Genomic DNA, 25208 nt, shown 5'->3' on the forward strand with positions numbered 1-25208 from the left:
AAATCCGTCAGGTATCTCTTAAAAATACAACGACCCTTTTTGGTTATTTAGCAAATAAACCTTATTTATTATAGAAAGCCAAAAAAAGTAAAAAAATTATCTATAAACATAGCCACAAAATGATTTGTTTCATATCCAAACCCTACATCTCTTTGATTGGATATACAGAATAATCAAGAAAACTAGAAAATGTGTCGCAAATGGTTTGATATTTTTTTGGACAAAAAGTGGTTTGAGAGAGTGTACCTGATTGGAAGATGATAAGGAGAAGAGTGAATCGCAATAATTTGGGGGTGGCAAATGGTTTGATATTTATTGTCATTTCGGCGATAAGGTTAGTTAGTTGTAGAGAATAATTGGCGTAGATATAAGACTCGCTATCGGGGTCTCTTAGGATGGATATTTAATTTAATCTAATCTATTAATTTAAAGTCTTACTTTTTATCTACTATACACAAGTCACCATTAATTACTAACTTAACAAATAAACCTAAATGTACTCTTATATGTTTATATTATATATGATATTTATCTAATAAAAAGTAAAATGAAACTAAACAATTATACATTCCTAATAAAAAGCCAAAAAATTAATTCAGTATTATAATTCTTATTAATTAGATGCCAACAAAACTAACAATCACTTGGGCATTATTATTATCTCTAACTGATCTAACCAAACAATAACGTTAATCACGAAAATCGTTTTCGTTTGCCATGTTCTTTCGCTATTATTCTCATGTATTTGCTCATTCTTATTACCTGGTCAAATATACTAATTTAATTAAAAATAATAAGATAACAAAACTATTATTAATAGTAATCTGAAGAGCAATATACAACGTGAAAGACAAAGAAAGTAATGATTACATTTTTGTATTAAAGGTTAGATCTTTTGAAATTTGGTAGAAGAATTATTTGAGACTTAACTGGATCATTCGTTGCTTATGGGAGAAAATGGATGTCTTTGTGATGACAAACAAAATAAATTAAGAGTTAGAAAAACTAACCAAAACCGGCAAAACAATTAAAATCGGTAAGAAGTAAAATTAGACAATTCATTTGTAATTGATTTAGATGAGCATACCATTGACCAGTGAGATTTGATAATACCCAAACCAAATTATGTTACTCCATTGTTTGGTGATTTTTGATATGGTAGTCGACGTTTGATCAACATTCTTTTTATTAAAGCCAAACTATTTTTTTACAACAATAAAACTAAACTATGGTATATGCTCTACCAAACCCAAACTATTAATAAATGAGTTATTGTCAACAAGAAATATGAGACAATATCTACACTAGCATCACACGAACCCCAAATAAATTAATGTATACTGCTGACAAAAAAAAATTTAATGTATACAAAAAACTATTTATTTACGTTTGTACTATACAAAAATAGTCGGATATATAAAAAAAAAAGTTTATCCACGTTTTAACGGGGATTGTATTCTAGTTAGGAATTATAGAAAAAGAAAAAAGGAAGTTAACATTGTTACATTGTTATGAACCAGATTGTGGATGGCTTATAACCAAAAGATTATGATTTGTAATCTTTTCATTTATCTATGACGGTGTAATCTCCTATATAAGGAACCTCTGTGTTATTAATAAAGATAGACTTTTCTATTACTTTTATAACACGTTATCAGCACGAAACTCTAAATCCCTAAGCTAATACTCAAATCGAAAAACCCTAAAACCCTAACCCTAGCCGGCGATCCGACGAACCCTAAACCCCGATCGCGTCTCTTGTTCCCGCATCTGTTCCAGCTCGCGTTCCCGATCAGCTTCAGCCCAAGGCGTTCCTGATCCTAGCTCAGGCGTTCGCGACCCGAGAGCAGCTCCAGCACACGACCTCTTCCTTGTTCGTGACAGCATCAGACAGCTCGCGTCCGACGATCAAGGCGTTCCCGATCAAGCAACAAAGGACGTCCACGATTCGATCCATTCCAGCTCGCGTCCCGTTGGTGTCCAGCTTGCGGCTCAACTCCTTTGGTTGTCCGATTCAACAATCATCTAAGGTTAAAAGGTAATTCAAAACCTAAGAACCTATAATCGAACATGGATTGATTGATAAAGAATGAAACCCTAAGACCCTAGTTTTTATGAATCAAAACCATAGGGTAATAGATCAAAAATCCTAATTGAGTAAATCGAAGCTCTAAAAGTTCGATACCCTAAACCCTAAATCATGTTCCTACATGATTAAAACCCCAAATCGGTTTTTACAATTTAAAATCCGATAAACCCTAACCCGATATCTATAAACCCTAAATAATATAAGTAGCAGAATTAATTATACTATAATTATCAAATCACATATTAAAACCCTAATCGAATATTTTGAAATCAAAACTGTTTTCGGTTTTGATCATTGAGGTTTTAAATCTGATTGAATCTGATGCTATGTTGCTAGAATTGTTTGACCGTTAAATTGATAGATTTATTTTCTCATCCTGCTTGGTTAATTATTCATTTGATTTAAATATGTTTAAACCGACCAGCCTGTTAAAACATTGATTGAATCCGATAGGTTGCTAGCTTGTTTTGCTTATATAATCTGATAGGTTGATAGATTGATTGAGGTTTACTTGTTTAAAATCCGAATGATCTGATTATATGTTTTTGAGTTTTGATAAATTCAGATACTAGATAAATTATTTACACATGGTTTATGCTAAATACCAATCATCATTGAAACTGATTCATTGAAATTCATGCTTGAAATCTATATTCTAGTATTGCTAAAATCAGCGTTAAAACTGATTCATTGAAATTCATACTTGAAATCTATATTCTAGTATTGCTAAAATCAGCCTTGAAACTGATTGAGTGATTAATAAATCTTTTTACTAGTCTTGCTAAACTCCATTGATTGTTATACCTAATTGCATGATTAATTGAATCCGTTTTTGCTATTCTTGATAAACCATAATATTATGAGCACATAGAAATATTATTGCTGAGACTTGCTAGAAATTGACTGATTGATTAAATGCCTTTAAGATTGATAGTCTCATATCACAAGATTGAAATCCGAATTGATTGTTTTTAAGAGTAAGGCCGCATGAAAATTACCTAAATATTGAGTGATATATGATTTGAGATGTCGAAAATCAACCTGGATTTTGCTGCTCTAAATCTCTCTGAAGATAATTATTTACGGTGGGCATTGGATACAAAGATTATCCTAAAGTCAAAAAGACTTGGTGAATGTATCATAGAAGGCAATAATGCCAATGAGAAAGATTGATACATGACAATATTAATTATTAGTCATCATCTTATTAAGAGTCTCAAAGATCAGTATCTGACTATAGAGAATCTTCTAGGCCTTTGGACAGAGTTAAAAATCGAGATATGATCACCAAAGAACGGTGTTATTACCAAAGGTCCTATTTGATTGGAGGAATCCCAAAATCCAGGACTATAAGTCAGTGGATGAGTCTAGTGCTAGCAGGACAAAATAATGGATTACTGATGAGAAACAGTGAATTGAGACCTCCTGGATTAACCCCATTACCTTATACCAATAAGGCCGCATAAGAAAAAAAGGTAACTACGTCCAGAATGATAGACAACACGGTCATAGCCGTGGAGGGTGGAAAGGACGTGGCCGTGGCCACTATAACACATTTGGCCGTGGGAATCACTAAGGCAGAGGCCGTGGGTATCAACCTAATTTGAGCCATGGTCAAGGCAGTGACCGTGGTATATCCTTTAAACCACAAAGCTCGACCAAATCAGTGTGCCATAGATGTGGAATGGGGAACCATTGGGCTAAGATATGAAGGACTCCCAAACATTTATGTGACCTCTATCAAAGAGAGTCTGAAAGGGAAGAATCCTGTAACCCACTTGGTCTATAAAGATGGTGAAAATAATTTCGAACATGATCAAGATGATCTTATGGAATATGAGACTTATGATTGCCTAAAAGAATCAAGTTGATAATCTGATTTCGACATCAAACTTGTGTGATTGCTTTGCTTGTATGTTTTCTCTGATTTTTATCTCCTTGAATTTATTTCTATTACATTGTCTGCTTAGATTAAATGAATGAATGATTTTTCTATATGAGTACACTAAAAAACACCAATATAAGTACTAAAGCAGGTATCGCCAGTCTGAAAGAAGACTATGGCTAGGCTAATATATTATTGCCTAAGGGTATGCATTTAGAAATCATTGATGCCTTATATTCATCCAGCTCTAAGAGCAAGAGCAGCCTATTGAGTTTTAAAGATATAAGAATGAATGGTTTTCATATTGAAACAATGGGCGAAGGAAACAAAGAGTTCCTTCAGATATATGTATAAAATTGCTCAAGGCCATAATAAGTCCTAAAGACTATACCTGCATTCTCTACTGACCTAGACTATGCATAGATCAGTATGATAGAGGCTAAAAGCCTGCGAAAATATACACTTTATGGCACGACCGTATTGGCCATCCTGGTCCAAACATGATGCGAAAATTGATATTCAAAAGGCACACATTAAAAGATAAGAAGAGTTATCCCAAAGAATCTCACGTGTGTAGCATGTACACATGGGAAACTCATAAGGCCATCACCAGTAAAACGGCTACGAGCCCATTTTTCATAAATAAAGACTATATGTCTAGATAATACTGGTGAATATATGTCCCAAGCGTTTAAATGATTATGGTATGTCCATGGGGGTAAGTGTGGACAATTCTGTGATACATGTCCATACCAAGAACGGCTTGGCCGAAATATTTTAAAACGCAAATAGTTGATTGATATACCATAACTTATGAGGTCAAAACTCCCATTCACAGCTTGGGCCACACGAAATTTACATGCACCTAAGTTAATACGCATCAGGCCATTTAGTGAGCATAGATATCCCCTATCACAATTATTAACGGGTCAAGAGCCAGACATACCCCTTCATAAGACATTTGGATGTGCTGTCTATGTACTAATTGCTTCACCACAGAGAACTAAGATGGGACCTCAAAAGGAAGATGGGGATATATGTTGGATATGATTCTCCCACAATAATAAAGTACTTTGAGCCAACTATGGATGATTATATTTGAGGCTAGGTACACATTATTTTAAGACCTAAAGGAGAAAAATAATAAAGCTGGTAAAAGAATGGTAAAAGAAATAGAATGAAATCAGCCATCAATGTCTTGGCAAGATCCTTGGACTAAAGAATGTGAAATAGACGTCCAAAGATTATACATTTACAAAGCTAGCTAATCAAATGCCAGACACATTTGCTGACCCGAAAAAGAATGACTAAGTCATATATAAACCAGCTTGTAAAGCACCAACGAATTTGATGTCCAAGAAGAGACACAGTCAAGTTGCTACAGAGTCTAGATAACGTATGAAACGTGGTAGACCAAATAGGTTCCAAAAGATAAGAATCCTCGGAAACAAAATAAAGGTGCAGAGAATGATAATCAAAATCCAAATCCGAGGTTACTAAGAAAACCATCCCAGACATGGAGATAAGGCCGGCCGGCTCTAAGGTACAGGTACCAAAAAATGTAGCTTGGGACGCCAAGCTGCAAAGTATTAAAGGTCCTAATAATAATGAATCTCAATCGATTATATCATGTCTGGAACTTAATGGAACAAATAAGGAATATCGACATAAGATGATTTATTTGCATACAAGGTAGCACTTGAATTTATGAATATAAGCGAGGATCATGAACCCACGTCAATATAAGAGTGCACACTCGTAGAACAGATTGGATTGAATTGAAACGTGAGGTTAAATAGTTTAAGGAAGAAATGCGTATTTGGCCATATGATTAAGACGCCATATGATGTTAAAACCAGTAGATATAAATGAGTCTTGTGAGGAATAAAAATCGTGAGATATAAAGCTGATGTTGCACAAGGATTCTCACAAAGACCAGTAATAGATTATGAGGAGACATACTCCCATGTGGTGGATACAACTACTTTTAGATTTCTCATTAGTCTGGCTATATAAGAGAAAAAATTAGACTTGCAGCAAGTTGCTGTAGTGACTGCATATTTATATGGTCCGCTGGATAATGAAAGTACTAGAGGGTATTGAGCTAAAAGTACAGCAAGTTCTTGAGAACAATATTGATAATCATCAAAGTATATGATCTGGATATCCTAGGAACCTTTGGATACAATTTTCCAAACAGTTGAATATCTCAAGAAAGAGTTTGAGATGAAAGATCTTGGAAAACAAAGTTTTGTTTGGGATTACAGCCTGAGTACATTAACAATTAAATCCTTGTGCATCAAATAGTATATACAGAAAAGGGTACTCATGAGATTTAATACGAACCAGTCTCACCCATTATCTAGTACATGGGCGTGAGATCACTTGTTTTGGACACTGATCCATTCAGTCCAAAGGTGGACGATAAAGAAGTCCATTTAGTCCTCAGATGGACGATGCAGAAGTCTTGTTTTAGACACTGATCTGATTGGTCCATAAGAAGAACGATGAAGAAGCCTTTGATTTTGGTTTATTTTATACTAACCAACCCAAAGAGGGGTCATTTGATTTTGATGATTTGTTTTCAGACAAGTTATGTTTTACACATGGTGGTACACGCATATCACATCAACATCATCCAAGATTTCATGTTTGTGTATTTGAGGTCGATGACTCAATATGTTCGATCAGATTGTGGCATGGCCGATGGTAAAGAAGAACCAACTATCATGTTTGAGGACGAAGAATATTCTGCCCAAGATCTTCATCACCCACAGATTGCAGAAAATTGGAGAGGTCTAAGGGACCTTCAGTAATTTCCAAATCAGGGGGAGTAATGTGTGTTGTACTCTTTTTCCTTCACCATGGTTTTGTCCCAATTCGGTTTTGCTGGTAAGGTTTTAATGAAGCAACATTAAAACACATTACAAGCTCTAAATGGTTAAGACATCCAAGGGGAAGTGTTATGAACCAGATTGTGGATGGCTCATAACCAAGAGATTATGATTTGTAATCTTTCCATTTATCTATGACGGTGTAATCTCCTATATAAGGAACCTCTATGTTATGAATAAATATTGATTTTTCCATTACTTTTATAACAAACATATCTTAATTAGGCGACACAAGATATGTCTCTTGTGTGCCATGCGTCGCTGTGATAGTGTTTTTGGGAGGAGAAAACGAGGGGAGCAAAAATCATTTCAATGCGACGAAGAAATCTAACGGAGGAGGGAACAAGAGAGTCTTTCAAAGACTCGGCGGCTCAAACTATCCCAAAGACTCTAACCAGAAGGTTTGCTTCCACTGGCGGGCCGGCCGCTGCAACTGCTACTCTTGCCCTTTCCTTTACAGAGAGCTACCAGGTTCAGCTCCATTCCCCGGGTCATCTTCCACCAACAACAAAGAGTCGATAATGACTCTGGTTTCTCTTTGTTGAATCAGTTAGATGGGCATCAAAAGGTGATGCCTTTTTGAGTAGTTTTTGATGGGTTCTTGTTGACAGGGTTTTGTTTTTGGGGCAGGTAGTTACTGGGATTGCTCTGCCTTCTGGTTCTGATAAGCTTTACACTGCTAGTAAAGATGAGACTCTGCGGATTTGGGATTGTGCTTCTGGACAGGTTTCGATTTGCCTGCCTCTTAGAGTTCATTCCATACGTGTCATTATTTGGTTATAACTTAGGACCAAGGGGTGTGTCTCTCACACTACTGAGCCACCCCTGTTTATGTAGTTTAGCTACTGAACTCAAAACACTAATTTAAATAAGCATGCTTGCAGTTTGCATTACAGAAGGCTTTCTGATTGACTAGCTATTAGCGTGCGTATCGTTCTAATTTTATTTTTCTTGTGACATAGTGTACATGTGTACTCAATCTTGGTGGAGAAGCTGGCTGCATGATTAGTGAAGGTCCCTGGCTATTGGTTGGCATGCCAAATCTCGTTAAGGTAAGTTCGGAATACCATTCACTAGCATGGTTCCTTGGCTGTTCAAAACCCATCTATCTGTCTATACTGAGAATCACTTTGCTCTTTGGATTTATTACTGTTCCAAATATAGAGTTTTGATGCTTATTTATATATACAAGCGTGGAATATCCAAACCAATGTGGACCTGAGTCTCACTGGACCTGTTGGCCAAGTATATTCACTGGTTGTTGCTACTGATCTTCTGTTCGCTGGCACACAAGTAAATTTTTTGACTGGACTGTATAGTATCTTTCTAAGACCAAGTAGTACTGTGCTTGAGTGTCATGTGTATACTTCATCTTTTTTAATATTCTCATGAAGATATCATCATAGAGTATCTTTGATTGGGAAAGCTCCACTACAGGAAATAAGGGTTTTGATGGCACCGCTAAAGCGCTATAAGACGCTACCATAGCGTTGTAGAAAGCGCTCCAATATCGCCCGCGATAATAGGTCTCGTACATTTCATAGCGGATTTTTGTTGTGCTATTGATATTTTATTATTAATAGCGGTTCTTGTTATGCAATTGTAAATTTGTATTATAGCGTCGCCAAAATGATATTATAACTTTTTAACTATAGCATTTTTTAAAATTAAATATAGCGATTTGTAATTACTATTGTCGTCTTCTATCAATAGCAATATTTGAACATTTCATTGCATTTTTTTATATGCAATTGTTTCATTTTGTTTATAACAAATTTTATTTAATATTTTGATTTTTAAAATAATAGAGAATCAAAAAATGTAAAATAAAAATTAATTCTAATTAAAATTCGAAGAAAATTAAAATATTCGAAAATAAAAAATATATTCAATTCTCACAAATTTTCCATGCAAAAAAAATCAATCAGCAACTATAATTCCATCACAATCATCTCTAACACAAAAACTTTCATCATCAGACAATTGCTCTGTATCATCAAATTCCTGTGCGAGTAATGGTGCTCCGACAACGTCTTCCTCTGTCTCGAGTTCATGATATCCTCTCGGTGGTGCTCTCATAACAACATACCAAGGCGATTCTTCATCTTCTCTAGAGTAAAATACCTGTTTTGCTTGTGATGGTAGAATGTATGGATCTTGTAAATATGGCGTTTGGTTGACATGAAGATTGACAAGGGTGAAACCATCTTCTTCCTTAACACCGTAGCCTCTGTTCGCCCAATTACACTTGAATAAAGGAACGCTGAACATGTGGTAATCGAGAAGAATGATCTCTGTTATCACTCCATAATATGTGACCATATCGGCTGTATGTCTTGTATCTCTTGCAGAAGATCTACACATGCTGAAAGCTTCGTAAGTGACTCCACTATTCTGAGTCTTTCGCTTAACGGATTGTATGTGAAATCGGTTCCCGTTAATGACAAAACCTTTATTGGTATGAGCAGTAAACCTTGGTCCAAAGGCCAACCACCTCAGCTTCGTAGAATGCTCCTTTGAGTTAGAAGGTATCTAACAAGGATGTAAAACTGTGTGAGCTATGTGAATAGAAAAGTGAACAGATAGTGAAGTTGTACAAACCTTATTCTTCACCCATTCAGCAAATTGTTGGGTGTGATGCTTCCATAACAAAGTTTCATTTGTTGCTAATCGAACATCATTATCTTGCAGTTCTTGTAAGTGCTTCCTGGTTCTCATAACAAAGTAGAGAGTTATCAGACTGATAAAAAAATCTGAATTTGAGAGGGACAGTAGAACTTACTCAACATAGGGATCCATAATAGCCATATTCATCAAAACATATCGATGTGCTATGTCTCTATCTTTCTCTGAAAGAATAAGCTCTGTTCCCTTTTGCAGTGGTCGACCTTCAAGAACCATTCCATCAGACTGAATATCTTCATTACGGTTAAGTACTTCTTCAACGGGTACAGAATTCTTTAGGAACTCTAAACAAAAGGCTATGCATTCTCCAGCTAAGTACCCCTCAGCCATACATGCTTCTGGCCTAGCAAAATTCTTTACATATGCCTTGAGTGTTTTCATGTATCTACAGCTCAAACAATATAGCAATAGTTACAAACCTCAGTTGATCGGAAAAACAGTTCAGGATATAAACAATTTACATTACGCGAACAAAATGAAAACAAACCTCTCAAACGGATACATCCAACGAAAGTGCACAGGACCTCCCAAACGTGCCTCTCTTGCTAGGTGTAAAGGAAGGTGGAACATGATATCGAAGAGCGATGGAGGCTCATCAGGTTCACCATGTACAGGCTCTCCTCCAGTGTCATCAGAAGGCGGTTCATCAGGTTCACCACTATCAAAATAAGCCGTCCTTAGCAAACCATAAGCCTCTGTTTCTGATTGAGGGACACTATCATTCATATCAGACCTTCTCTCACCATGAAGACTCCAACAAGAACTCCTCATATACTTCTTATCCATACCCCTAATCACAAGATGCTCCGTTACTTTGTCTAAAACTTGATGGGAAAGGTTTCTGCAGTGAGTACAGGGACATAATATTTCTGTCGGATCTCCTAACCTCCTCGCTGATGCAGTAACAAAGCCTGTTGCTCCTTCGAAATATTCGAGGCTAGCCCTATATATATATATAAGGAACAGAATCAGAACAAAAATTTGGAACAGAAGAAGAATTCGTCATGAATTAAAATGTCGAAAAGATTACTACCTTGGAAGCCAAACCCATGCTTTTTCCATATCAGAACAATATAACTTCGAGGGAAATCGACTGAAACCTTCGATTTTCGAAAAGGAGGCGTCAGCAAAAGGAACTAAACCTAGATTTGAGTAATCGCAGAAGGAGAATGAACAGATCTCCGATGGAAAGACGGAGATTGAAAGATTAAAAAATCAGATCCTACGGCTTCTATGAAGGCACGTCATCTATCCCCACCATTCCTTCTTATTGGTTTATGTACAATTCTATATTAATTTATTTTTAAATTACGAAAAATGCATGAAAATGATGGGAAATTATGTTATAAACAAAATTTAAATTTTAATAAATTTTATTATTAATTTTTTTTAACAAAAATATTATATGTTTGAAATAAGTATAAAATGATTTCTCTATATGGAGAATAGATGATGATAGGGTTGAATCCTTATGTGTTATATAGGGTTGAATCCCTAAATAAACCCTAAAATCTAAATTTGTTTCATCTAAATTGTATAAATTTGTTACAATAGGGTTGAATCCCTAAATTTGAATCCCTATATGATGATAGGGTATAAATTTGTTACAATAGGGTTGAATCCCTAAATAAACCCTAAAATCTAAATTGTATAAATTTTTATGAACAATTTATTTGTAAAAATTTTAATGGAACACTTAAATTGTATAAATTATTTTGAAACACTTATTTTTTAAAAATTTTAAAGGACCACTTATTTTTATAATTTATATATATGCCAAGCCTACATAATCTTATTAGAAATATGTCTTAACAACCAAACAAAATATGTCTTACAACCAAACAAGCAAAATATGTCTTAAAACAAAACAAGCATACTCCGATCCATAAATATGTCTTTGAGAATACTCGATCGAGTACATTTAAACATACAGAATCTTATCATTTGGCCAAGCCACTGTGCTGCCCACAGCATCTGATATGTCTTCCAGAAAAGAGTTTGGTCTCCATAGAGATGCATCTTCAATCAAGGCCACTTCAACCCAGACCCGACTTGCATTGGGACCTAACGGGACGTGATGGACTAAACACAATGGATCAGTACTACTTACTCTGCCTTCTGCGACTTTCCGTCCTGAGTTGTTGTGGTCCAACAAGATGCACTTCTTTTTACCACCTGAACGGGTGGAACTAGTGCTGCCACTTGGACTCTACAAGCACAACAAATACATCACACCAACTACATCTAAATAAGTTTGTAAAAGAGAGAAGTTTGTAAATTTACCAATGAAGGCCTTCTGACACTAGCTTCCCCTTCATCTTCAGGAACTTTAATTACTGATACATTATGGAGCGGCCATGCGATCTTTTCATTAACAGCATCACTCATTGTTGTCATGTCACTTGTTGGCCTCCATAGAAAAGCTTTCCCATTAATCACCTTAGCAACTCTCATAACTACAGCATTCGGACCCAAAGGAACATTGTTCACCATCTCATATGGGTCAGTCGAACCCATAAAACCTTCAGCGATTACCTCGACGCCCTTAACCCAATCGTAGATCTTGCACCTTTCAAGATCATCTACGGTAGTATTCTATATTGACAATGCATATGGTTAGTATCATGTTGAATTTTATAATACAAACGTAAGTATACGTGCTAATGGAATGACCTTTGATCTTAACACATCCGAGGAAACTGGATGGTTGTTCGATGCACTATCTAGTATCAGTTTATCAATTGGCCATGGAATTTTGCATCCCGCTGCTTCCTGAAGATTACGCACATCCGTAGTTGGCCTCCAAACAGATGCCTTCGGGTTTGATACCGACTTTACAACAACCGCCGCGGCGTTAGGACCAATCGGAATACGACCAATCTTGTATGTACCTTCAGCAGAGCAGAATTCTCCTTCAGCGACAACAACATCTTTTGACTCACACCAATCAAGTAGTTGAACTCTAGTTCCTTCTTTGTATACATAACTAGCCTCAGATGGAGAAACACAATCATCATTGTTTTTCTGTAAAAACATAAAATGAATCATTGATTTTATATCAATCAAGGAAATTCTACATTATATAACCAGTTAAAACTAAAGAAAATTCACCTTATTTCCAGCTAAGTCACGGACCAGAATCTTCAAGTCTTTAATCTCGCTTTCCAAGTCGGCAAGTTTGGAGTCTCTAGCTGACAAGAATGCTAGTTTCGTAGCAGTAATCCCTCTTCCCAACCCTCTGACTCGTCCAGGTTTGTCTACTCCCAACACTTGACTAACAGCATCTTCTTTTATATTAACACTGGATGTGGAGTCCATTTGACTATCAAGTGAAATTATTTTTTCCTGAGACAAACACAATATAAGTTATGGTCCTTTTCAATACCAAAAAGAGTAACTTAATTAATCAGACAATGAAACCTTACAATGGTTTCAGCAAACTCAGGTCTAACAGGTCTACCATCAGAGTGAGTGTGTCCTGCTATCCAGACCTTGCTCCGGCTAATCTTCTTAGGGTCTTCACTCTTTTTTTTCTACAAGAGTGATATATTGTTTTACTTATCAGTTTGTTCTATCTTCAGATATAATATAATTACATACTGTTACTTACCATTTCACAAGCTAGACGATTCATTCCTCTACGACTAGTGGTGTGAGGAATCTGAGCTCTCCTTAGTGCTCTGTACTTTTCACTCTTTGCCTACAATATTATTAAATCAAATTTGATCAATCAAATCTCCGAAGTAAACACTTAAAAACCAAATGCTCTGTATATTTCACCTTGAACACAGACGAAGTCCTACTCTTAACCCAAGCGCTCCAAACCTGAACAGATCGAATGTTGCTTGGTTTCAGTGCTGCTCTCTCTGTGGAGCTTTTTGCATTTCGCAGTTGTGATACAAGCCTTGACTTTCCAGATCTCCACAAACAGCCCATCTGTTTGAAGACTGAATCTTTTTGCCACTCTTCTTTCAAATCAAACCTCGCCTGCAGTAATGTATGCAAATGCCACACATTATAATCCTTACAAAGACATTATACAATAGACTTAAGGGCATATATATACCTGAATTTCCTCCCATAATGTGTCCTTTGTCTGCTTATCAAGATTCCTCCAATCATCAAGAAGTACAGTCACATGTTCGCGTACAAGGGGTCCAAGGAACGATGAAAGTGTCACTGATCCAGGACCTACATGTTCGCCAAGCTCAGTGAATGACACAGAAACCTTCTCTTGATGATCCTTGGCCACTTTACGCATCTTTGTGGGTCCTCTTTTCTTCTTTTGTTTTCCATCAGATGGCGATGCTTCTGCTCCTGAAATGCCATTCTCAGTTTCAATGTCAGCTTCTCTCGGCTGAGAAGGTTCTTGAGTAACTCCATTCTCAGGTTCCATGTCAGCTTCTCTCGACTGAGAAGGTTCTTGAGTAAATCCATTCTCAGGTTCCATGTCAGCTTCTCTCGGCTGAGAAGGTTCTTGAGTAACTCCATTTTCAGCTTCCATGTCAGCTTCTCTCGGCTGAGAAGGTTCTTCAGTAACTCCATTCTCAGACTGAGACTGTTCTTCAGCAATGACATTCTCAACTTCAATTTCCACATGTGGATCATCACCATCACCATCACCATCCGCCTCATTAACATCTTCAGAAACCTTTGTCGGGACTTCGTCAGCACTTTCTTGCCTTATCTCAATGTTTTCTTCTTCAATAGCAACTTCTTTTCCCTTATTTAACTTACGCATTTTCGTACTCTTTCTGGTTATCTCAATGAACTCTGTTTCTGCTTCCAGACCTTGGGAACGTCTGCTTCTTCTAACCATTCCTCCTCGTGTCTTCGGCCCCATGTTAATTTGTTCCTAAAAAAATCATTTTTGAGATCTATTGAGATAATAAGCAATCGATTAATTTTCATGATTGTAGATTGTAAAAATGGAAGACGATCGATACATATCTATTGAGATAATAAGCAATCGATTATTATCATGATGCATGCAAGTTAAAGAAGACAGAGATCAAAGAAGACAAACCTGAGATCGAAGAAGACAAAGAAGACAGAGATCGATGAAGACAAAGAAGACAGAGATCGATGATTCCGAAGGGGTCTCACGAAGAACACTTTGGGAGAGAAAATGCAGAGACGATATTCTTTTGTTTTAATGAAAAAGTACTAAATATTCTTTGCTTTGGTCAAAGATATATTTCCCACAAAATTTATCATTCGCGGGTTTTAATAAAAAAATAAGCGGTCGAGGATACCATAACGATTATTCTTTCTCAGTGCTATAATCTAAAGATCAAAATCCCAAAAACATGCGCGCTTGCAAATTTCATTTTGCCGCTCCAGATATAATAGCTTTTTACTTAAAGAAACGCTATTATATTTCTAGCCACAAACATACAATAGCACAAACTTCTTTTCCGCTATATTACATTGCTATTAAAACCCTTATTTCCTGTAGTGCTCATATGTGTTATAGAATTGTACAGGTCTGTTTGATTTTAGGTAAATGACAAGTTCTTATAATATTGTTGACATTGACACCCTAAACCTGGCTTCTCTTACTGTCAATCATCTTTGGCTGTTAATTTCACTTCTTGTTAAGGATCTTCGGGTGATATATATATTGGCATAAGATATTACATTTGTTATTTATATTAAAACAATGTTTAATATTTTTTTAAAAAACCCTTAATTAAAAGACTAGCAGTAGAACATATTTAATACTTAAAAATCATTAAAAAATTCAAAATGAGTTTTTGGGTTAATGATACTCTAAATTCGCATTTTCTTTAATTATGTGGCCACAATGTCAGTCTGAGTACTATCATTCTCAGTTTCCACCGTCTAGAAACTAACATGTTCCCACTGCTTATCATTGTAACAGTCAATAATTAGTGCATAAATAAGCTTTAAATTAAAAAAAAACATGAAAAATGTATGGCTATTCGTGATCGTGTCGTGGCTTTTTTCAACCATGGGTAAATTACCAACTACATGATCATGTAATTTCTAATCTATTACATAGGTTAGATCAATAACTTGCAACATATGCGAAATTGATGAATAATATCACGGATAATAATTCCACGATTAAATCCTCTTCGAAACATTTGGATCGACGGACAGTGCATGTACGACATCTTCGATAGACATGCTATGTGCGCAACAGACAACCACGACGAGCGGCTCTGTATGTAGTACTCTGGAACCTTCGAAAAGCTTTGCATCATATAATCTGTAAGTGTAAGAATTGCATGGTCTGTAGGATTCGAACCCCAAACCTGGGTGTAGTTATAATTATATCCGTTTTTTTTTCATTTTATTTGAGATAAACTGATAACAAGATATATATTTGTGAATAAGATTGGTAAATCCTATGAAATCTAAAAAAGACATATTTGAATTTTAATATAAACCTTTCTGTATAAACTTCATAATTTAAATAGTATGCTGGTGTTTGCTTTTACTTTTTTATAAATAAATATTTATTTTGTATAAGTGATAATATATATTTTATAATCTACATGTGTTAAATAATTATTTAATATGACATTTCTAAATACAATAATTTATATTTTATATTGAGTAATTTTATTTTGTCTTACAAACCGTCAATTGTATCACCAATATTTTCAGAATATGACGCGTGCCTTCGAACAAATGTATTTTTATTTATTTTGAATCAAAATATTATGATAATGTAAAATAAAATATGTATATACTATTTAAAATCTGGTACTATATATTTTATACTCTTTGACATTTATCATACTGAATTTACATTGAGCTATTATTTATATGAAAATATACGTAAGATAATATATTTATGGGCGTTTTGCAAAAATGACTTAAAACTCAAAGTCAAACACAAAACTAACCCGTAACTTTTTGGAACTTTCATTTGCCCAATTTACCCCAAAAGTTTGGATTATTCACGAAAATACCATTATTATTTTTAAATTTTTTTTTTGAAAATGGTTGTTTTAGTCAATCATCCTCATCTTCCTATTTTATTTACAACATTGTCATTGTCATCAGTACATCAACCACCATGAACAAACAATTTCAAGCTCTAGATGCACATAAAGTCAACATCTATATCTTCATATTCTTATTCGTATACACACAAACTATTTTCCTTTCACTTCCTCTTTTATTTCATCCCAAAATCCCGACTTTTTTATTTCAAAATTTTTAAGCTTACTAGAGTTAATCAAGTTCATGATTCTTGGTCAATAACGAGTGAATAACTTTCATTAAGAAGTGATGTGTGCTTGGAGAAGCAAAACATGAACCTCATTGGATCTAACATTGATTTTTGAAATTTTCCAAATCTGTTCGAGAGAAGACTTCCAACTTACACGGAAGTCTTCTGGTCAATGCAAGTGTTAATTTTGCAATTGACTTTATATTTGTTTTTTAGACACGACTTCTCTGGAAGTCTTCCAACTTTTCTTTGTTAACAAAAAAAAATCTCGAAAATATCAGGGAAAACTTAACTGGAGAAGTATTCTCAACTGTCGGTGGAAGTATTCATATTGTCGGTGAAAATCATCTCAGATTACTTTTGCAATTGAAAAATAAAAATTATATATTTAATTTTATTTAGATGACTTCCATGTAAGTTTTCCGAGAGAAGACTTATACGTAAGTCTTCCAGAGTTTTATTCCAAGATTCGGGTCAAACCTTTGGTTATCACATAAAACTTTCGTGTAAGTCTTCTGCGTGAAGACTTACATGGAAGTCATATACATGGAAGTCATCAAGTTAAAATTAAATATTTAAATTTTATTTTTTAATTGCAAAAGCAACCATGTAAGTCATCTAGTTAAAATTGAATATTTAAGTTTTATTTTTTTGGTGGAAGACTTCCATATAAGTCTTATAGAAAAAGTCAAAATGTTGTCACAATTAGGTCAATTTCAAAACTAACATGTTTATCATAGAAGACCTACCATAAAATCTTCTCGGGAATTCTTCTCTGGTATTTTTGAGTTTTTTTCAAAAACAAAAGTAAGCCAATATTTACAATAGACTTATTTGGAAGTATTCCTTTGTAAATTTTCAATTGAAAAAAATGAGCTGTATGGAACACTACAAGAAAACATATTTTTTACTAGGGCAGTATTCGTTGTAAATTCGTCGTAAACGGGGTGTTACGACGAATTAACGTCGAAAGACGTTTTGTTGTTAAACGTCCGTCGTAACGGAGGTTTCGTCGTAAACGACTCGTTACATTTACGACGAAATATATTCCTCGTAAAGCGCAGGGAAAGGATTCGTCGTAAACGCCACGTAAGACTTCGTCGTAAAGCCCACGTAATTGTTTCGATGTAAAGCACACGTAAATACTTTCGTTGTAAATCACTCGTAAACATTTCGATGTAAAATCCTCGTAAATATTTCGATGTTAATCACTCGTAAACATTCGATGTAAACTCCATGTAATGTTTACGAGGAGTTTACATCGTTTCTTATTATATTATAATTAATTAGTATATAATAGATTTTAATTTATATTTAATATTCAGAATTTAAAATAATTTAAATTTTAAAACAAAATATGAAATTGGAAAACATATTTTTAAAAAGTCATACAATAATATTTAAATTCATAATACAAACAGAAAAAAAACTACATATTGTCGAAGTAGTTGGTGGGGTTGCTCGGCTGTTGACGGGTTGGATCGGACTCTTGGGGATCTCGTGGTGGTATTCCAAGAGCGGCTCGTCTCTCACTCAACATTCTCTGCATAACCGGGTTTTCCACGGCCATCACGTCTAGCAAATCCTCAAGAGAGTCTAAACGAACCTGCTGGCTATCCATTTGAGCCTTCTGGCTATCCATTTGAACCTGCTGGCTATCCATTTGAGCCTTCTGGCTATCCATTTGAGCCTTCATCTGAGCATGCTGGCTATCCATAAGATTCAGCAGACACGTTGTCTTCTGGCAAATACTCTTTAAACAACTCCGCCCATGCATCCATGCAATTCTCAGGTAAATTATGATCCGTTTTAATATTCATCTTCCTAGCTGCTAGAGACAATTTAGAGAGACCTTCTCTACAACCAGTGTAGATTGGTTGATTTGCAGCATCTAGCATTTCATAGAACCTTTTTGCATCCAAATTAGGTTCTTCTACATTTCCAGTTCCATCAGTTATTGTTGTAGTTGTTTCTAAAAATGCATCACTAATCATATCTTGAACCCTATCATGATCTACCATCTGCTCATGATCTTGATGATAATTATATTCATTATGCAAATGATTCGGTTCTTCACTATGATAACCATCCTCAAAATTATTATTACTACTACTAGCTTCATTTCCCCCATAACCCTCTCCATGTTGATACCAAATGTAGTACTGTGGTGTAAATCCTCTGTTTACTAAATGCTTCCATACAGTTTCACCACGTGCAAATTTTGAATTCTTGCATTTCCGACAGGGGCAGAACATCTTACCGCTTTCCTGTGTGATCGGTGTACAGCCCGCCTGGTGCATGAATGTCTCTAGCCCGCTCAGAAATGCGTTCGTCACCCTCCCGTCGGAATCTTTGTGCAAATACATCCAACTCCGTAACTCGTAAATACTACCGCCACCGGCCATTTTTTTCTTAGATTTTTTTTTGAAATCTTTTTTTTTCTGATTTTTTTTTCGGATTTTTTTTTTCTCCCGTTTGTGTGTTGTGAGGAAGAGAGTTGTGGGAAATGACATATATATAGAGAAATTTTCGAGTTGGGTAGTTGAAATATAACAACGATTTTACAAGGAATATTTTACATGGATTTTACATGGTTTTAACATATTATTTAAACGACTTTACGACGAAATTAGGTAAGTTAAAGCACATTGAATACACGTTTTCACCTAAATATAACGGTAACATGCTTCGTTGTAATGTCGATGTAATGATTACGACGTATTTCTCATTCCACGTACATTCGTCGTAAACTTACATGGAGTTTACGGCGAAATCAGTTCGTCGTAAATTTACATGGCGTTTACGACGAAAGTTAGATTCCTCGTAATTTCGTTGTAAAGACCATGTAAATTTACGACGAAATATTTTCGTCGTAAATGTTCGTTGTTATGGGCACGTTTTCTTGTAGTGGAAGACTTTTGTGAAAGTCTTATACGTCAATGTTTAATGAACTTTATTTTCTATAAAACTATAAAGACTTCTTAACATTTTTTTGTTAATTCATGTATATTAGTCAATATTGGGGCTACTGAATGAAATTGATAACTTAATTGGTGATAATTATGAATATTCATGTTTATTAAAGTTGTTAGATGATTCGAGAAGATTTCTTTGGGAGTCTTCTACTTTAGTTTTTGTAAACTTGTTGAGTAACTTTAAGATATGTTTTTCAACTTTCAAAAATGTTAAATAACTTCAAGAATATCAAGTCACATGGTTTAGTGTGTCTTCTTATATCATAAGATATACTTTTTAAATTTCATGAAATTTCAATTTTCACTTAAAATTTGAGTTTCCCGCTTTAAATTTCCCTCTTGAAATTTAAGTCTTCCGAGAAGTCTTTTGGGAAGAAGTCTTCCGGAAGACTTGTCAGAAGACTTCTAGTGAAAATGTTATATGTTTGAATTTTTATAATGTTTGATTTTTTTCTGAATTTGACTAAATTTTTTTGAGATGTCTTCTCCCTTAATTGTAAGAAATTTGACTAATTTTTGTGTTATTGTGTTTGCTATTGAAGTTGTATCAATAACTTGAATAACTTCAATAATGTCAAGTACTTTTGGAAAGATAAATATTGTAGACATGAAAATATTTACCAAAATGTTTTGGTGAATTTTCATATTTACCACATTGTTGGTACCATTATTCATTTTTACCACAACTAAAGAGATATTTTCAAAAATATATTCTTCATTAAGAGGCAAAAGACTCTTATACCATTGCTCTCTATATATAAAATTAATAATTATTTAAATAAAAAAAGTTTTTTTTTTATGTTTTCGAATTATAGTTTTTCAAATTCAAACTTTTTATAATTTCTTTTTTGAATTTTTCTTTCTTATTTTTTGAATTTTTTTTTTGAAATTCAAAATTTTTGGTTTGAAACTGTTCTTTTAAGTATTTATTTATATATTTATTCGAGTCCTAAACTCCACATTCCAAAAACCCTACCCACCCCTCAACTCTAAGCTCAAAGTCTAGATTAGTTAACCCTAGGGTTATAAATATTTTTTTCCCTCTTTAAAAGTGATGGTAAAAGTGGTGAAGGGAGAAATGAAAAGTGGTAATATGAATATGTTTTTTGGTAATTTCCCAATTTTTTTTAATTAATATATCTTCAGATTTACAAAATAATTCATAACTAAGAGAATACACATACAAATTACAAAATAGACCATAAACAAAAATATTATAGATTATTCCTCCACAAAGACAAACTTGGACTCCACTTGACATGAGAGAAGACTCGGTTAGAAGACTTCCAGCGCATTATATGTTCGAAGACTTTCCAGAAGGCTTTCAAAATCTGACTCAGATCTAAAAAACATGCAAATCCAAAAACGTTCAAATGGTTTCAAAACATGAAATGAGCGGAAGATGAGATAGATCTACCTTTAAAGAACAAACAAAAATACATATCCAAAAAATTTAGATCTAATTTTAAAGGAGTATAAGATGAGAACCATGTAATAAAAAACCTGCAAAACAAGATGAATTAGTGAGAAAGACATGAGACAAAAAATGATAAATTGATATAAAGTTTGGTGTTTTCAAGTTCTAAGAGATTAGAGAGAGGTTGGAGAGTTTTAGTTTAGAAAAAAAGTAAGAGTTTTAAGCAACCAGATGCTACCAATTAAAGAAAAATTAAACATATAAACTTATCAAAACACTCAGATATGTTATGAAAGAATAGACATAAGAGAAGACTACGTCAAAAGACTTTGAGGAAGTCTTGTAGCACATTATATGTTAGAAGACTTCCAAAGCCTAACTCAGATCTGAAAAACATGTGAATCCAAAAACGTTCAAATGACTTCAAAACAGAGAAAATGAGTGGAAAATGAGATATATCTACTTTTATAGAACACACAAAAATACATATCTAATTAAATTTTTAGATCTAACTTTCAGGAATGGAAGATGAGAACCATGTAGTTAAAAACTTGCAAAAACAAGATAAATAGTGAGAAAGACATGAGACAAAAATTGAAAAATTGATATAAAATGTGTTATTTTCAAGTTTAAAGAGATTAGAGATATGTTGGAGAATTTTATAGTGAGAAACATTACATTTTTGTTGCAGCTATTTGAGAAGAAGAGAAAATGTGTAAATCTAAATTATTAAAACATGAGTACATATGAAATTTGACCCTGGGTTTTACTCAATAATTATAATTAAATGTCACTTATCTTATTTTCATTTAATAACACTAAATAATCAGCATTAAAAATCAATTCAGATATTCAAATAAAATCTCGAGTCTCCTTAAACTAACCGTGGAATATTCCTTTCATATATACATTAATTTTCATTGCTTTCTCTTCCACGTATCGATTTATAATTTTATCCGGACATCTACCAATTATAAAATGCTAAATATACAAAAAATTTAAGAAAGTAAACCACATTATTCATATGCTATTTTATTGTTATCAATCTATATCTCTAATCTTAGCTATCAAATATTATAAACTATTAAAATGAAAAAGAACTATCTTAATTATTTAAGAGATACTTATATTTATTTTTCAAAACGTGTAAATCATGCTTGGTTAATGTTTTGTTAAGTTTTCTTTTTAACCTACACAGTCAGACTTACAAAGCACATTAGATTCATATAGCTTCAAAGCACATTAGATTCGTCAAACAACCTAAATATGTCTGCAAAAACAACTTTTGCTTTTCTAAAAAATGCCGAACCTTTTAAAATCAGATGGTAAATTCAAGTAAAAATGATTTATTTGTGAAAATAGTTAATCTATTTCTTCAATGCTAAACCAAAAATGCTAAAATCAGATGGTATATATATATATATATATATATATATATATAAATAATTTAAACAATTAACATTTCAAAGCAATTTATAAAATTTCTGCATATAAAATTTAAAACAATGTTAAACATCGAGAAAATATTGGTAAGAGTTAAAAATAGTTACCAAAAATTATGTACGATAAATTTTGAACAATGTAAAAATTAAAAAACACTTGTGCGGGTGCACATATCAATATCTAATTTTCTTTTTATAGTGAGACAAAAGTTTCCAAATAGATTAAATATTTTCGATTCAGAAGACTTTTAGACTTTCTTGAAATATTTTAATCTCTAAATTTACTATTCTCCCAAAAGATTGGAAAGTCTTCTAGTGCGTTATTTATTAGAAGACTTAACTAACCTAAACCCTAAAATTGAATAACTAATTAAACATAAACTATCACTTCACTAAACTTAAAATTAAAATTTTAAAGTATTTAATATACACAAAACTAAACACATATATGTCAAATTTAGTTTTTTTTAAAAAAAGTTAAGATTCCAAAATCTAACTCTAAAATACAAACAATACTATGACATATGCTACCAAACCATAAACCAAATAATACTATGACTCAATCTACATTCACTCATCTATGTTGAAAACAATTCAATTTTACTATATCATAATTTCTATCATTTACAAATGTTTATAATTACATGATTTCAATTTTTATCCTAGCAAAATATTTTTTTATAAAATTAATAAATTATTTTTAAAATCAACTGTATGAGAAGATTTTCTGGAAGTTTTCCAGAAGACTTACATAACCTCAGAAGACTTCTCAGGGTTATATTCGTAAAAATGAATTATGGTTTTGTTTGGTCATAAGGGACTGGTTGTAATTTCACTAGACTTTTGGATTACTTTTGCATTTGATTGAAGTTTGTGTATATTTTTAGGTTTAAAATAAAGTTTTAGGTCATATTTGAAAAATTCTCTTATATTTATATATTAATTTATGTATTATATAAATGATTCTTTTTAAATTTAGGTACGTTTTATGGTCGTTTAATTTGATGAAAAATAATAAATGCTAAAAGTTAGAATTACGTAGTTTCTTAGTGGTATTAAAGTGTAATTAAGAAGTTGTTTTAGTGAGCTAGCTTTTAGGTGTAAGTTAGTCCCATCACTAATATGGGAACTTGTCAGTACATGATCAGCCAGCTCAAAGCCTCCACAGTCTGAAAACAGAGCTGGGGCATTTATTTCCATAGTGTTAAAAAAAGTAGTTGTTTTAGTTTATGATCGATTTATTAAATTATGAAAATACAAAAAAAAAGTTTAAAGTTAGGCTTATTAATTACTTCAGTAGCATTACTTTGTAAATAAGCTGTAAGTCTTAAGTTTATTTTTTATTTGTACTTTTCTTTTAATAAGATAGAAGTCTTAGGTTTTTTTTTTATTTGTACTACTTTCTTAATAAGATAGAAGATATAAGTCTTAGGGTTATCTTGCATTTATACTCCTTTTTTAATAAGATATATAGTAGAAGTCTTAAGATTACTCTTTATTTATACTTCTCTTTTAATAATATAAATGTGATAAAAATAATGTAACACATTATATTGTATGAGTAATGAGCAAACCTGAACATTTTATCTGATACCCGAATCTGAACCCAAAACAAAAAAAACTCGAACTGAAACTGAACCGAGATATAAAAATACTCGAACGGCTTTTGATATGAGTATGTCCTGATAATCGAATCCGATCGATATTATCCGTTACCCGAAACGTTACCCGAAATATCCAACCATATATTGAGAGAGAGAGAGAGAGAGAGATCTTAAAAGGTTGAAAAGCTTTTAACTTTCTTTTTTTCTTCTTAATCTGATTTCGAGGGTGAGATCGAGCCATGTGTTTATTTGTGTGAAATCAATATATAAGAAAGAAAAAAGAATGAAAATGTGTAAAAAGATCTCTTTGGTACATGCAAGAATGAAGATCCGTACATCCTAGCCTTCTAGCCCGGGTGTAAATTACGATCTTCCTCATCTTCACGTTCTTCTGCACCTTTATCTACAAAATATATATTATAAATCCGTGGAAACAAAAAAAAAGTTTTTTTAACGTCTGATTAATTATGCTATTACAACGCTGAAAAATATTACATATATTGAGAAATATTACATAGATGATTTTACAGCTGTCAATTCTATCACCGTATAAGAATACACGTCTGATTGCGTCATTCCGAGCCGCCCTATGAGATCCATGTTCGATGATACGCCATGCACCATGCTGAAGACCTCTTATAACATTTTTTCTCCATGCATAATTTGCGTTTTCTGAGATTTGAATCCCAGAACTCCTGGTGTAGAAGCATTAATGAACCATTAATCAAACTATTGGACTAAGTGGGCTTCCACTTCAAAAAAGTTTTTAAAAGAATTATTAAATATTTCATTAATAACCGAACCTGAAGTGAAAATACTCGAACCCGACCCGACCCGACCCGATATATAAAATTATCCATACAGTTCTAGAATCCTTAATCGAAATACCTAAAAACCTGAAATACTTGATCCGAACTCGAATGAGTACCCGACAAAGTAATCAAATTCTGGTTTAAAAGGCAAACCCTTTATCTAGTCTTTACATGATTCAACGAACAAAATAATCCAAA

At 33.5% G+C, this 25208-nt stretch overlaps 3 protein-coding genes across 3 annotated transcripts; 1 reads left to right on the forward strand and 2 right to left on the reverse strand.

The window, feature by feature from the left end:
* The first annotated feature begins 6838 nt into the window (after window positions 1-6838).
* On the forward strand, window positions 6839-8343 carry LOC125588367 (zinc finger CCCH domain-containing protein 48-like). The gene is made up of 6 exons (XM_048759680.1): window positions 6839-6866; window positions 7094-7398; window positions 7499-7594; window positions 7831-7920; window positions 8033-8161; window positions 8275-8343. Exons 1-6 carry the CDS (start codon window positions 6839-6841, stop codon window positions 8341-8343), a joined length of 717 nt encoding a protein of 238 aa, XP_048615637.1.
* A 345-nt stretch (window positions 8344-8688) lies between these two features.
* LOC125588822 lies at window positions 8689-10139 on the reverse strand. Its single transcript, XM_048760659.1, has 4 exons — window positions 10041-10139; window positions 9651-9938; window positions 9470-9575; window positions 8689-9400 (listed from the first exon to the last, which is right to left on the reverse strand). Exons 1-4 carry the CDS (start codon window positions 10121-10123, stop codon window positions 8789-8791), a joined length of 1089 nt encoding a protein of 362 aa, XP_048616616.1. The 5' UTR covers window positions 10124-10139; the 3' UTR covers window positions 8689-8788.
* A 1186-nt stretch (window positions 10140-11325) lies between these two features.
* LOC106391269 lies at window positions 11326-15004 on the reverse strand. Its single transcript, XM_013831874.3, has 9 exons — window positions 14580-15004; window positions 13620-14408; window positions 13334-13540; window positions 13164-13253; window positions 12979-13086; window positions 12665-12898; window positions 12227-12577; window positions 11837-12148; window positions 11326-11762 (listed from the first exon to the last, which is right to left on the reverse strand). Exons 2-9 carry the CDS (start codon window positions 14394-14396, stop codon window positions 11475-11477), a joined length of 2367 nt encoding a protein of 788 aa, XP_013687328.1. The 5' UTR covers window positions 14397-14408; window positions 14580-15004; the 3' UTR covers window positions 11326-11474.
* Window positions 15005-25208: the final 10204 nt, after the last annotated feature.

This window comes from Brassica napus, chromosome C6, assembly GCF_020379485.1.
Source record: "Brassica napus cultivar Da-Ae chromosome C6, Da-Ae, whole genome shotgun sequence".
Lineage (NCBI taxonomy): Eukaryota > Viridiplantae > Streptophyta > Magnoliopsida > Brassicales > Brassicaceae > Brassica > Brassica napus.